Source organism: Oncorhynchus masou, chromosome 18 (assembly GCF_036934945.1).
Source record: "Oncorhynchus masou masou isolate Uvic2021 chromosome 18, UVic_Omas_1.1, whole genome shotgun sequence".
In the NCBI taxonomy this organism is placed as follows: Eukaryota; Metazoa; Chordata; class Actinopteri; order Salmoniformes; family Salmonidae; genus Oncorhynchus; species Oncorhynchus masou.
The window spans coordinates 66,222,219-66,237,400 of NC_088229.1; the positions used below are offsets into that span (position 1 = coordinate 66,222,219).

Genomic DNA, 15,182 nt, shown 5'->3' on the forward strand with positions numbered 1-15,182 from the left:
GGGGAACGGGAAAAGGGGGGTGTTAGTGAATAAGGTGAGAGGGGGAACGGGAAAGGGGGGGGGGGGTGGGGGGGTGTTAGTGAATGAGGTGAGAGGGGGAACGGGAAAAGGGGGGGTGTTAGTGAATAAGGTGAGAGGGGGAACGGGAAAAGGGGGGTGTTAGTGAATGAGGTGAGAGGGGGAATGGGAAAAGGGGGGGTGTTAGTGAATAAGGTGAGAGGGGGAACGGGAAAAGGGGGGGTGTTAGTGAATGAGGTGAGAGGGGGAATGGGAAAAGGGGGGGGGGTGTTAGTGAATAAGGTGAGAGGGGGAACGGGAAAAGGGGGGTGTTAGTGAATAAGGTGAGAGGGGGAATGGGAAAAGGGGGGTGTTAGTGAATGAGGTGAGAGGGGGAATGGGAAAAGGGGGTGTTAGTGAATGAGGTGAGAGGGGGAACGGGAAAAGGGGGGTGTTAGTGAATAAGGTGAGAGGGGGAACGGGAAAAGGGGGGTGTTAGTGAATAAGGTGAGAGGGGGAACGGGAAAAGGGGGGTGTTAGTGAATGAATAAGGTGAGAGGGGGAACGGGAAAAGGGGGGTGTTAGTGAATAAGGTGAGAGGGGGAACGGGAAAAGGGGGGTGTTAGTGAATAAGGTGAGAGGGGATGGGAAAAGGGGGGGTGTTAGTGAATAAGGTGAGAGGGGGAACGGGAAAAGGGGGGTGTTAGTGAATAAGGTGAGAGGGGGAATGGGAAAAGGGGGGGTGTTAGTGAATGAGGTGAGAGGGGGAATGGGAAAAGGGGGGGGTGTTAGTGAATGAGGTGAGAGGGGGAATGGGAAAAGGGGGGGGTGTTAGTGAATGAGGTGAGAGGGGGAATGGGAAAAGGGGTGAGGTACACAGGGAAGAGAGAGAAGAGCCAAGGAAAAAGAGACCGAGAGAGGTGTACAGAGGAGTGTGGAGGTGTGGAGTTCCGTCACGGAGATGGACTGAAAGCTTCTCAGGGCTTCCGGATAATTATATCTCCTTCATGCTGAAAATGAAAGATTCTCTACCCCTCCATCCTTTTTCTTCCCTTCCTCCATCCAGCCATCTATCCATCCACCCCTCCCTCCCTCTGAGTGCTTTGTTTGCCTGTAGGCTGTCGTGAGTCGAGCTCTGTGTATGTGCGTTTGTCCTTTCACCACGGAAGACGACTCTATGACGGCATCCTGGTACTGACAAAGGGAGAAGGTGTTGCCATGGGAACATACCTAGACAACATGTCTATCGGCAGTATGAAACATAATGCTTTTCATAAGCAGAGAAACCTTAAAAGGTGTTATTATGATTTTGTAATGATCAGCCATTATGAGTTATTATCAGCCATTTGGAGTAAAAAAAAAAATACTGCCATTGAAAGAGCTTAATATTAGGAGTTGATTATAAAACATGACAAGAGTTCGTACAACTCAGTAAATACAATATTACATACATTTCATTTGTATAAGTTCCATCGGTAGACAATTTTTTCCACAAATTAGTCACTCTTCCATTACCATATTTCATGTCCTGTGTGTGTGTGTGTGTGTACATGTGTGTGCGTGCGTGTGTGTGTCCTGGCTGTTCTCAGGTTGGCATGGATCACTACCTCATTCTCACATCAGCCCATTCACCCCAACAGTGTGCGGTCACACACACACACACACACACACACACACACACACACACACACACACACACACACACAAAAAAAAAACACCAATCTCAGGCAGTGATCCATGGTAATGGGATGAGAGACTTGTGCCCAGAGCACAGCTGAGACTCCTCAGGGGAGCCCTCTGTCCTCTCCTGAAAACTAATCACACCGAACACACACACACGTCACCTACACTCACACATACCTCACCTACACATGCATATACACAGAGACCTCACACGTGGCAATATGAGTGTGTGTGTGTGTGTGTGTGAGTGTGTGTGTGTGTGTGTGTGTGTGTGTGTGTGTGTGTGTGTGTGTGTGTGTGTGTGTGTGTGTGTGTGTGTGTGTGTCATGGTGCTGCCATTTCCCACAGCTGAATCTGTCAGGCTGTTTACCTCATCTTCTCATTCCTCCTGTAGCTTATCACCCCCCACCCCCACCCCCCTACACACACTGACACTCTGGTCTATCCTGGTGAGAGGGAGAGAGACTCACAACACTCCCCAGAGATTGTCTACAACAGACACTAGAGAGAGAAAATTAGGAGAGAGGGAGAGGGAGAAAAGAAAGGGATGAAAATAGAGAGAGAGAGAGATGAAAGGAGAGAAAAGGGGAAGGAGAGAGGGATGAAAGTAGAGAAAAGGGGAAGGAGAGAGAGGGATGAAAGTAGAGAAAAGGGGAAGGAAAAGGGATGAAAGTAGAGAGGGGAGAGAGGGATGAAGAGGGATGAAAGTAGAGAAAAGGGAAGGGAAGGAGAGAGAGGGGGATGAAAGGAGAGAAAAGGGGAAGGAAAGATGAAAGAGAAAAGGGGAAGGAGAGAGAGATGGGGATGAAAGGAGAGAAGGGGATGAAAGGAGAAAGGGGAAGGAGAGAGAGAGGGATGAAAGGGGAAGGAGAGAAAGGGATGAAAAAGGAGAGAGGGAGGGATGAAAGGAGAGAAGAAAGGGGAAGGAGAGAGAGAGGGATGAAAGGAGAGAAAAGGGGAAGGAGAGAGAGGGATAAAAGGAGAGAAAAGGGAAGGAGGGATGAAAGGGGAGGAGGAGAGAGGGATGAAGGAGGAGAGAAAGAGGGATGAAAGGAGAGAAAGGGGGAAGGAGAGGGATGAAAGGGGAAGGAGAGAGAAATGGATGAAAGGAGAGCAAAGGGGAAGGAGAGAGAGGGGGATGAAAGGAGAGAAAAGGGGAAGGAGAGAGAGAGGGATGAAAGGAGAGAAAGGGGGAAGGAGAGAGAGAGAGAGATGGATGTAAGGAGAGAAAGGGGGAAGGAGAGAGGGATGAAAGGGGAAGGAGAGAGAAATGGATGAAAGGAGAGAGGGATGAAAGGAGAGAAAGGGGAAGGAGAGGGGGATGAAAGGAGAGAAAGGGGGAAGGAGAGAGAGAGGGATGAAAGGAGAGAGAGAGGGATGAAAGGAGAGAAAGGGGAAGGAGAGAGAGAGGGATAAAAGGAGAGAAAAGGGGAAGGAGAGAATTCCTCCTGCTGTATTACTGCTCTACGTCCCTCTTGCTACAGAGCTGAGTATCTAGTGCCACCATGTGGTCAGATAGGGTAAGACACTGTGGCAGGAGACAGGGTGGAGAATGTGCGTGCGTGCTTGCCTGCATGTGTGCATGTGTTAACCCTTCGTGTGGGTGTGCGTAAGGTGTATGTGTGTGTATATTAACTAACTGGAATGTGTGTAGGTAAGGGTCCAGAGACCATCTTTGCAGGGCTGGGGCTGAATGATAATGAGTGGCATACTGTCAGAGTGGTGCGACGCGGGAAAAGCCTCAAACTCACCGTCGACGACCTGCAATCTGTAGAAGGTAACCATAGCAACCCCCCAACGCTGTCAACCCTGACCTTTCAGTCCTAACCTTAACCCCTGGCCTCAAACCCATAACCTGCAGACATTGTTCAAGTACATTCAAGCCCAAGTGTCTTGTATTTAGCTGACCTGGTCCAATGTAGCCAATGGAATAGTCCCAAAAGTGCAAACTCCACTCACCCTGCACTCCGGTGAAGCTAAATCAAGTGCACCTCAAGCGCTTCAATGTATTTGACCCCGGTCTGCTAACCTCTCCCCTGACCCCTGACCTCTAACCCCTCCAGGTCAGATGGCAGGCGACCACACCCAGCTGGAGTTCCACAACGTGGAGACAGGCATTGTGACGGAGAAGCGCTTCATGCCCGCTGTGCCCTCCAACTTCATAGGGCACCTGCAGGGCCTCACTCTCAATGGGATGCCCTATGTAGACCTCTGTAAGGACAGAGTACACACACCTACACACACCCACACATACACACACCTCACACACGCATTTACGCACCTCACACACACACACCTCACACACACACACATACACACACCTACACACACCTCACACACTCACACACACACACCTCACACACACACCTCACACACACACACACACCTCGCACACACACACACACACCTCTCACACACACACATACACACACCACACACATACACACACCACACACACACACACACACACCAGTGTTGGTGGTAACATGTTATATAATCAGATCACTTTTCTGAGTAACATTACTACAGTTGCTTTGTCAGACAACGAGTGCCTTACTTTCACAATCATATCTCTTAACGGACGCGTTTCCATGAGCCGATCTCCACTCGTTTCCTCATTTAGTTGTCGAGCGAGCGGAGAAAAGCTGTAGAAATGTCATGACAGCTGTTGTCCATAGAAATGTATAGATGGCGCGTCTCCGATCTTTACCATTGAACACGCTTCTGTGGTAGCAAAGCCCATAGAGTGCCCTCTATACGTCTCTATGGGTCCCTGTAAGTGCGGACTGTGACCAGATCTGGCGGCTCGAGAGACAGATTTTGAATGAAAAGACAGGCTATAGACAGGCATTGGGCTGACACTGGATATGACGGATTAAGCCGTACTTGTAGACTAGCAAGGCAGCGCCACAGACGAAAGGAGCAACTACTGATCAAAGCTGACGTTGCTCATTGTAATATTATAATATAATGCGTTACTTTCCCTCACAATGTAATATTGTAATATAACGCGTTACTTTAGTTAAATGTAACAAGTAATATGTAATACATTAGTGTTTTAAGTAAGTAACTCATCCCAAACACAGCACCTTACACGTACGGACACAACTACACACAACTCATCCTTGGTCATCTCGATCCTAGGTAAGAACGGCGACATCGACTATTGCGAGCTGAACGCTGTGATTGGTTATAAGAGCATCGTGGCAGACCCGGTGACATTCAGGTCACGGTCGAGCTACGTGACCCTGCCCACGCTCCAGGCCTACTACTCCATGCACCTGTTCCTCCAGTTCAAAACCACCTCCCCTGACGGACTCGTACTCTACAACAGAGGAGACGGAAACGACTTCATAGTGGTGGAGCTGGTCAAAGGGTAATTACCTGTGTGTCTATACACTACTGCTACTGAACAGAGGAGATGATACCACTATACCACTTGATGAAAGGTCAGAGTTAGATATCTATCTACCATCTACTCATGTATTAAAGTTCATATTCTAACGTTCCTAATCTCCCTCCCTCCCCAGCTACCTCCACTATGTGTCCGACCTGGGGAACGGGGCTCACCTGATCAAAGGGAACTCCAACTCTCCTCTGAATGACAACCACTGGCACAATGTCCTCATATCCAGAGACACCAACAACCTGCACACTGTTAAGATAGACACCAAGGTCACGACACAGACCACTATGGGGGCCAAGAACCTGGATCTCAAAGGTAACACACATGCACACGCATAAACTCACACACACACACACATACTGTACATACCATAATACCTGTGTACTATGTATGGAGTCTCTCAGCCCTTGTCTCTTATAGCAGAGGGCAGTTCTGTCAGCTAAGCGAGACCCAGGTATGGAGCGAAGAGCTGCCACTCAAGCTGTGCTGTGTTCCTATAGGTGACCTGTACGTAGGGGGCGTGGCTAAAGAGATGTACCGTGACCTTCCCAAGCTCGTCCATTCCCGCGAAGGCTTCCAGGGTTGCCTAGCAACCGTCGACCTCAACGGCCGATTACCCGACCTGCTGGCCGACGCCCTTGCTACGACCGGACAGGTGGAGAGGGGCTGTGAAGGTACACACACACACACAGGTACACACACACACCATTAGCAATTACACAAAAAAGTCTAGGAAGACAAACACATACCAGGACCTCCCCCTTTTACGATTGCAGATCATAGCTAATTGTTTTTATTATTCTACCTCTTGCTCCAGCTAACAGCTGTTTTTATTTGTATTATTTATATTTCTGTTTTTATTATGTTGGAGATTATCCCCCTTGCTTTGGCATCTGGCTTTCTCTTCTCTCTCTCTGTCTCTCTCTCTCTATTCTCTTTCTCCCCTCTCTCTTCTCTCTCTCTCTCTCTCTCTATTCTCTTTCTTCCCCTCTCTCTCTCTCTCTCTCTCTCTCTCTCTCTTCTCTCTCTCTATTCTCTCTCTCTATTCTCTTTCTCCCCTCTCTCTTCTCTCTCTCTGTCTCTCTGTCTCTCTCTCTCTATTCTCTTTCTTCCCCTCTCTCTTCTCTCTCTCTTCTCTCTCTCTCTCTCTATTCTCTTTCCTCCCCTCTATCTCTCTCTCTTCTCTCTCTCTGTCTCTCTCTCTCTATTCTCTTTCTTCCCCTCTCTCTCTCTCTCTCTCTCTCTCTCTCTCTATTCTCTTTCTCTCTCTCTCTCTCTCTCTCTCTCTCTTCTCTTTCTTCCTCTCTCTCTCTCTCTCTCTCTCTTCTCTCTCTCCTCTCTCTCTCTCTCTCTCTCTCTCTCTTCTCTCTCTTCTCTCTCTCTGTCTCTCTCTCTCTCTCTCTCTATTCTCTTTCTTCCCCTCTCTCTTCTCTCTCTCTGTCTCTCTCTCTCTCTCTTCTCTCTCTCTTCTCTCTCTCTGCCTCTCCTCTCTCTCTCTCTATTCTCTTTCTCCCTCCCCTCTCTCTCTCTCTCTCTCTCTCTCTCTCTCTTCTCTTTCTCCCCTCTCTCTTCTCTCTCTGTCTCTCTCTCTCTCTCTATTCTCTTTCTTCCCCTCTCTCTCTCTTCTCTTTCTCCCCTCTCTCTTCTCTCTCTCTTCTCTCTCTCTTCTCTTTCTCTTCTCTCTATTCTCTTTCTCCCCTCTCTCTTCTCTCTCTTCTCTCTCTCTCTTCTCTCTCTCTTCTCTGTCTTCCCTCTCTCTCTCCCTCTCTCTCTCCTCTCTCTCCCTCTCTCTCTCCTCCCTCTCTCTCTCTCTCTCCTCTCTCTCCACCCTCTCTCTCTCGCTCTCTCCTCCCTCTCTCTCTCTCTCTCTCTCTCTCTCTCTCCTCCCTCTCTCTCTCTCTCTCTCCTTCTCCCTCTCTCTCTCTCTCTCTCCTCCCTCTCTATCACTCTCTCTCATCTCTCCTCTCTCTCTCTCTCTCTCTCTCTCTCTCTCTCTCTCTCTCTCTCTCTCTCTCTCTCTCTCTCTACCTGTTTGTTTTATCAAAGGCATTTCTGTGCTTTCTTTTTACTAACCATCTAACATATTTTGCTTGTCATTCTTTTTGGCTGACAAAAGTTGCATTGACGAAAGCTGACCTGCAAGGTAGATCACTCTGTGTGTGCGTGTCTGTGTGTATTCTTGTGATCAACTGGGTTCAAACCTGAGTCTCCTGCACACCACAAGACTGTGTTAACCCACTGGGCTAAAGTCTAGGGCTAGGCAGTAGCTCAGGGAGCTAATGCATGTGTTCAGGTCTCAGGCAAGACTACTCATCACGCGAACCACCTCGGTTACACTTGCAGGTACGTGTGTGTGTGGTGTGTTCTGACATGACCTGTCCATGCCACCGTAGTGACATCTTCCCCTCAGCGACATCGTTCCTGTTTAAGTTAGAACACACCCTCTTCACCTCTGTCACTTGGAAGCATGATTCTAATCCCACCCCCTACTTCTAACCCCACCCTCTTCTGTTTGACCCCTCCCTCCCTGTATCTAGCCTACGGCTGGCCAACCTCATGGACAGACAGCTGCTGGATGTGAAGTGAATTGTAATAACAATTCAACTCTTAAAGGAATGGGTTCACTTATAATGTGAATGAATATGGTTTTTGCCTTGGCTGTCGTCGATCTATCCAGAGCTTTTAAGGGCTTATTCACATTATTTTGTTACTTTCAGCATTCTCTGGTTGACATGAGCTTTTCTCGTGAAGAAGCCTGAAGGATTTGTCTCTTTGGCTCTTCAGGTCCCAGTACTACCTGTCAGGAAGACTCCTGCGCCAGTCAGGGCGTGTGTTTACAGCAGTGGGAGGGATTTAGCTGTGATTGCAGTATGACATCATTCGGGGGACCGCTCTGCAATGACGGTGAGTCACTTCTTATTTCCTATGTCCTATTTCCTGTTTACTACTTCCTTTTTGAGCCAATTTGTTGTCCACAGCGGGGACCACTTATATCTTTGGTCGTGACGGGGGTGTGATCGTGTACACCTGGCCTCCTAACGAGCGCCCCAGCACACGGGCTGACCGGCTGGCGCTGGGCTTCAGCACACAGCAGAAACACGCTACTCTGCTACGGGTTGACAGCGCCTCGGGACTGGGAGACTACCTACAGCTACAGATAGTAAAGACTACACTGACCTCTACAGAATCATTGCACTCTGTCCTCCTCAACTCAGCACTCTGCTACACTACCAGCTATGAACCTTTCTCTCTTCCTATCTCTCTCTCTCTTTCTCTCTCTCTCTCTCTCTCTCTCTCTCTCTCTCGCTATTTTGCTCTCTTTCTCTCTCTGTCTCTGTCTCTCCATTTTTCTCTCCATTTCTCTCCCCAGGATAAAGGAAATATTCGGGTAGTGTTTAACGTGGGGACAGATGACATCAACATTGAAGAGACTGCTAAATTCGTGAATGATGGGAAGTACCACATAGTTCGGTTTACCCGCAGCGGAGGCAACGCAACCCTGCAGCTGGACGACCTGCCAATCATAGAGCGCTACCCCTCAGGTAGGGACCGACCACAGCCGACACCTGCTTGTCACAGCCAATCACGTGACAGGGCTTCGGCTTCTTCCTGAAATAACTGTTTCTATCAGTATTAATGTAAAGATGTTGCTTATGTTAATACCTCATCATACTACGTTACTATTACCACTTGTGTTATGACTTGCTGAAGACCAAATGTGTATTTTAGGATGTTGTTTTCCCTGTTTAAACATAAAAAAAGAAATATGCAGTAACTCTTCCGCTGTTGCCTTGACTCCAGGGAGTCTGTACTGACATGACTGGTCATGTACGTTGCTATGTTAAATAGTGTGACACGTAAATGAACCATGTAAACATTTAATACAGATAGCAGTTGTGATTTATTTAAAAAAAAGAAAATAATAATAGCCGTTGGGGCATTTGGCCAAACAGCAACACAATAAACATTTAAATGTAGTAACTAGACTGGGGGGGAAATGAAGAGGAAAAACTGATTGTATTTATTTTAGCATTGGGTTTTTAAACATTTTATATTGTTGTTGTTATCTTAAGTGTTAATCATATATTTTCAAAGTTATTTAGCGATCTGTTAGCTAAAAGGCTAAACACTAGACAGAGGTGTATGAGGGTTGATCTGTTAGCTAAAAGGCTAAACACTAGACAGAGGTGTATGAGGGTTGATCTGTTAGCTAAAAGCTAAACACTAGACAGAGGTGTATGAGGGTTGGTTGATCTGTAAGCTAAAAGGCTAAACACTAGACAGAGGTGTATGAGGGTTGATCTGTTAGCTAAAAGGCTAAACACTAGACAGAGGTGTATGAGGGTTGATCTGTTAGCTAAAAGGCTAAACACTAGACAGAGGTGTATGAGGGTTGATCTGTTAGCTAAAAGGCTAAACACTAGACAGAGGTGTATGAGGGTTGATAGCTGTTAGCTGAAAAGGCTAAACACTAGACAGAGGTGTATGAGGGTTGGTTGAGGCTAAACACTAGACAGAGGTGTTAGATCTGTTAAAAGGCTAAACACTAGACAGAGGTGTATGAGGGTTGATCTGTTAGCTAAAAGGCTAAACACTAGACAGAGGTGTATGAAGGTTGATCTGTTAGACTAAAGGGTTGATCTGGCTAAACACTAGACAGAGGTGTATGAGGGTTGATCTGTTAGCTAAAAGGCTAAACACTAGACAGAGGTGTATGAAGGTTGATCTGTTAGCTAAAAGGCTAAACACTAGACAGAGGTGTATGAAGGTTGATCTGTTAGCTAAAAGGCTAAACACTAGACAGAGGTGTATGAAGGTTGATCTGTTAGCTTTAACAGTGATTATCATTATTATTTTCTTGTTTTATCAAACTCTCTAAACCCAGTCAGAGCTGTCTCCTGTCTGTCAGATGTTAAGTAACTGTTTAAATGTCTCTTTAAATCAAAGTCCAAGAACAGAAAGTCAATGTCTGCTTGCTGGTTGCTGCTCATGAACGTAACTCTTATTGAAGTTAATGACACAGCAACAATGTTCGGACGGACAGGACCTTGGTCAGGACTTTGACTTTCTCTTCATGGCTGTTTATTTTGTTGTCCAGCTCCTGTGCCAGGTGTAATTACTGTGTTTTCATCTTTAAATTAAAGGCAACATTGATAACGAGCGCCTGGCCATCGCTAGACAGAGAATCCCCTATCGGCTCGGTCGAATAGTTGACGATTGGCTACTCGACAAAGGTAAAAACATTCATTAAAATGCCTTTAAACTTTCAGCTAAAAGTCAACCTGAAGGAAGTTGAAACTGTGACCATCAACTAACATCTAAAATGATAAATCCATAACTAAGTTTAAACGTTATAGTAACTGTTAGAGTATAATATTGTCAGACTGTGTAAACGGTAGTGTAACTGTACTGTTCTGTAATACAGTATTTTACTGTAAACTGTAGATAAAGAGAGAGGTAATAATACCAGGTTAAACGGACAATGGGAAGATTAATCTGAATAAATGTGAAACTAATACAGATAAAAATGTACTTGTTTAAGATTTTTCATAATATTGTTTCTCCAATTGTAAACATTTAAAGTGTTCACTAAAGCATATATCAATGTTCAACATCATAACCTGTGTAGTCAGAGTGAAGTTCAGAACCAGATATTACATGTAAGACTTGAGAGATATTAAATGCACTGTTTTGTTTCAAATTCACCTCTTAACCCTCAGCAGAGCTCCTTTAATTAAATGCCTGAACTCCCTTTAACTGGGACCAGAGACAAAGCTATGACCTGTGTGTGCTTCATAGAGCTTCATATGTCTTCATAATGCTTCCTTCATTGGGCTTCTTAAGGCTGTAATAACCATATTTGAGGATAATCAATCGATATGTCAACATGATGACTCTCTCATGATGCGTCTCCACAGCAACCGTCTCTCAGCTATCCCATCTATTCTCTATTCATCCTACTCTTCCTCTCATCCTCCTTCCTCCTCTTCTCCTCCTCTCTCTCTCCAGTCTCAACCGTCTCTCAGCTATCCCATCTATTCTCTCTTCATCCTACTCTTAAACATGCTCCTTCCTCCTCTTCTAACATCATCTAACAGTCTCTAACTCCACAGTACATGTCCCATATCATGCTTTAAACATGCTAACAACATGCTAACATCATGCTAACAACATGCTAACAACATGCTTACAACATGTCTACACCATGCTAACAACATACTTATGACATGCTAGCATCCTTACAACACCCTAACACCATCCTTACAACACCTAACACCATCCTTACAACACCCTAACACCATCCTTACAACACCCTAACACCATGCTTACAACACCCTAACACCATGCTTACAACAACCTAACACCATGCTTACAACAACCTAACACCATGCTTACAGCACCCTAACACCATGCTTACAGCACCCTAACACCATGCTTACAACACCCTAACACCATGCTTACAACACCCTAACACCATGCTTACAACACCCTAACACCATGCTTACAACACCCTAACACCATGCTTACAACACCCTAACACCATGCTTACAACAACCTAACACCATGCTTACAACAACCTCACACCATGCTTACAACAACCTAACACCATGCTTACAACAACCTCACACCATGCTTACAACAACCTCACACCATGCTTACAACAACCTAACACCATGCTTACAACACCCTAACACCATGCTTACAACAACCTAACACCATGCTTACAACAACCTAACACCATGCTTACAACAACCTAACACCATGCTTACAACAACCTAACACCATGCTTACAACAACCTAACACCATGCTTACAACAACCTAACACCATGCTTACAACAACCTCACACCATGCTTACAACAACCTAACACCATGCTTACAACAACCTAACACCATGCTTACAACACCCTAACACCATGCTTACAACAACCTAACACCATGCTTACAACAACCTAACACCATGCTTACAACAACCTAACACCATGCTTACAACAACCTAACACCATGCTTACAACAACCTAACACCATGCTTACAACAACCTAACACCATGCTTACAACAACCTAACACCATGCTTACAACAACCTAACACCATGCTTACAACAACCTCACACCATGCTTACAACAACCTCACACCATGCTTACAACAACCTCACACCATGCTTACAACAACCTAACACCATGCTTACAACAACCTCACATCATGCTTACAACAACCTAACACCATGCTTACAACAACCTAACACCATGCTTACAACAACCTAACACCATGCTTACAACAACCTAACACCATGCTTACAACAACCTAACACCATGCTTACAACAACCTAACACCATGCTTACAACAACCTCACACCATGCTTACAACAACCTAACACCATGCTTACAACAACCTCACACCATGCTTACAACAACCTAACACCATGCTTACAACAACCTAACACCATGCTTACAACAAACTAAAATCATGCTTACAACAACCTAACACCATGCTTACAACAACCTCACACCATGCTTACAACAACCTCACACCATGCTTACAACAACCTAACATCATGCTTACAACAACCTAACATCATGCTTACAACAACCTCACACCATGCTTACAACACCCTAACACCATGCTTACAACAACCTCACACCATGCTTACAACAACCTCACACCATGCTTACAACAACCTCACACCATGCTTACAACAACCTAACACCATGCTTACAACAACCTCACACCATGCTTACAACAACCTAACACCATGCTTACAACAACCTAACACCATGCTTACAACTCATTAAAATCATGCTTACAACACCCTAACACCATGCTTACAACAACCTCACACCATGCTTACAGCACCCTAACACCATGCTTACAACAACCTCACACCATGCTTACAACAACCTCACACCATGCTTACAACAACCTCACACCATGCTTACAACAACCTCACACCATGCTTACAACAACCTAACACCATGCTTACAACAACCTCACACCATGCTTACAACAACCTCACACCATGCTTACAACAACCTCACACCATGCTTACAACAACCTAACACCATGCTTACAACTCATTAAAATCATGCTTATCGTGTGTATTATCATCACACGACGACGCCTATGTATGCGTGTGTGTGTCCAGGCCGCCAGCTGACCATCTTCAACAGCCAGACGACGGTGACGGTGGGAAGAGGAAAGGAAGCAGGTCAGTTCCAGGGTCAGATGGCCGGTCTCTACTACAACGGACTGAAGATACTCAACATGGCCGCCGAGGGACACGCCCACATCCGCCTGGAGGGCAGCACACGATTGGTTGGGGACATGCCCTCCTCCTCCATCACTCCCCAATCCAGCGCTGCCGCCGGGGGCAACCGATTAGATCCCGCCTCCAATGCCGGCGACATCACCACGACAACCGCCACAAATAAGAAGCAAGGAGGAGGAACTACGCAGCAGGTAGGAAACGAACTATGACGCTATCTAAGGCATAAACAGGATAACTTAGCTATTCGTAACCTTACACATAAAGATTTTTAAAAACAATTATTTCACCTTTATTTAACAAGGAAAGTCAGTTCGGAATAAATTCTTATTTACAGTGGCCTACCCTCGTCAAACTCTAACAACGCTGGGCCAATTGTTCTCCGCTCTATGGGACTCTCAATCACGGCCGGTTGTGATACAGCCTGGAATCGAACCAGGGTCTGTAGTGTGACGCCTCTAGCACTGAGCTGCAGTGCCTAAGACCGCTGCGTCACTCGGGAGCCCCAAATAGATACCATATACAGTGCCCTCAGAAACTATTCATACCCCTTGACTTATTTTTGTGTTACATTTTGTTGCGTTACCTGAATTCCTGAATTCAAAATGAATTCAATTGTTTTTCAAGCTCACCCATCTCCACACAATAGCCCATAATGACAAAGTGAAAACATCTTTTTAGAAATGTATTGAAAATTAAATACAGAAATATCTCATTTACATACAGTACCAGTCAAAAGTTTGGACACACCTACTCATTCAAGTGGTTTTCTTAATTTTTTCTATTTTCTACATTGTAGAATAATAGTGAAGACATCAAAACTATGAAATAACACAATATGGAATCATGTAGTAACCAAAAAAGTGTTAAAGAAATCAAAATATATTTTAGATTTTAGATTTGTCTTTGCATTGATGACAGCTTTGCACACTCTTGGTATTCTCTCAACTAGCTTCACCTGGAATGCTTTTCCAACAGTCTTGAAGGAGTTCCCACATTTGCAGAGCACTTGTTGGCTGCTTTTACTTCAATCTGCAGTCCAACTCATCCCAAACCATCTCCATGGGGTTGAGGTCGGGTGATTGTGGAGGCCAGGTCATCTGATGCAGCACTCCATCACTCTCCTTCTTAGTCAAATAGCCCTTACACAGCCTGGAGGTTTGTTGGGTCATTGTTCTGTGGAAAAACAAATGATAGTCCCACTAAGCGCAAACCAGATGGGATGGTGTATTGCTGCAGAATGCTGTGATAGCCACGCTGGTTAAGTGTGCCTTGAATTCTAAATAAATCACTGACAGTGTCACCAGCAAAGCACCCCCACACCTCTTCCTCCATGCTTCACGGTGGGAACCACACATGGGGAGATCATCTGTTCACCTTCTCTGCGTCTCACAAAGACACATCGGTTGGAACCAAAAATACCCAATTTGGACTCATCAGACCAAAGGACAGATTTCCACCGGTCTAATGTCCATATCCCGTGTTTCTTGGCCTAAGCAAGACCCTTCTTCTTACTGGTGTCCTTTAGTAGTGGTTTCTTTGCAGCAAGGCCTGATTTACGCAGTCTCCTCTGAACAGTTGATGTTGAGATGTTTCTGTTACTTGAACTCTGTGATGAATTTATTTGAGAGAGGCTAACTCTAATGAACTTATCCTCTGCAGCAGAGGTAACTATGAGTCAGAAATGGATTTGGACTCAAATGTGTGCTGCAATGAGCTGTGTTAACCTGCTATGAGCTGCTATGAAAGTTATGACCTGCTATGACCACCGCTTGTCTGCTATGACTAGTCAGGAGGTTATGATGATGAACAGGCTCTCTGTGTGGAGAGGGAT

At 45.6% G+C, this 15,182-nt stretch overlaps 1 protein-coding gene across 2 annotated transcripts in view; it reads left to right on the forward strand.

Annotated features, from left to right (window-relative positions):
• The window catches only part of LOC135505147 (neurexin-1a-like), an 83,855-nt gene that overhangs the window by 60,243 nt on the left and 8,430 nt on the right, over positions 1–15,182 (forward strand). The window contains exons 15-24 of one of the 2 annotated variants that reach the window (XM_064924275.1): positions 3,335–3,457; positions 3,744–3,893; positions 4,825–5,056; positions 5,211–5,401; positions 5,587–5,760; positions 7,871–7,990; positions 8,065–8,246; positions 8,457–8,628; positions 10,231–10,320; positions 13,229–13,542. In XM_064924275.1, the coding sequence (XP_064780347.1) occupies positions 3,335–3,457; positions 3,744–3,893; positions 4,825–5,056; positions 5,211–5,401; positions 5,587–5,760; positions 7,871–7,990; positions 8,065–8,246; positions 8,457–8,628; positions 10,231–10,320; positions 13,229–13,542 (1,748 nt within the window). Of the gene's footprint in view, positions 1–3,334; positions 3,458–3,743; positions 3,894–4,824; positions 5,057–5,210; positions 5,402–5,586; positions 5,779–7,870; positions 7,991–8,064; positions 8,247–8,456; positions 8,629–10,230; positions 10,321–13,228; positions 13,543–15,182 lie in introns of both variants that reach the window. The other variant, XM_064924274.1, reaches the window with a different exon arrangement.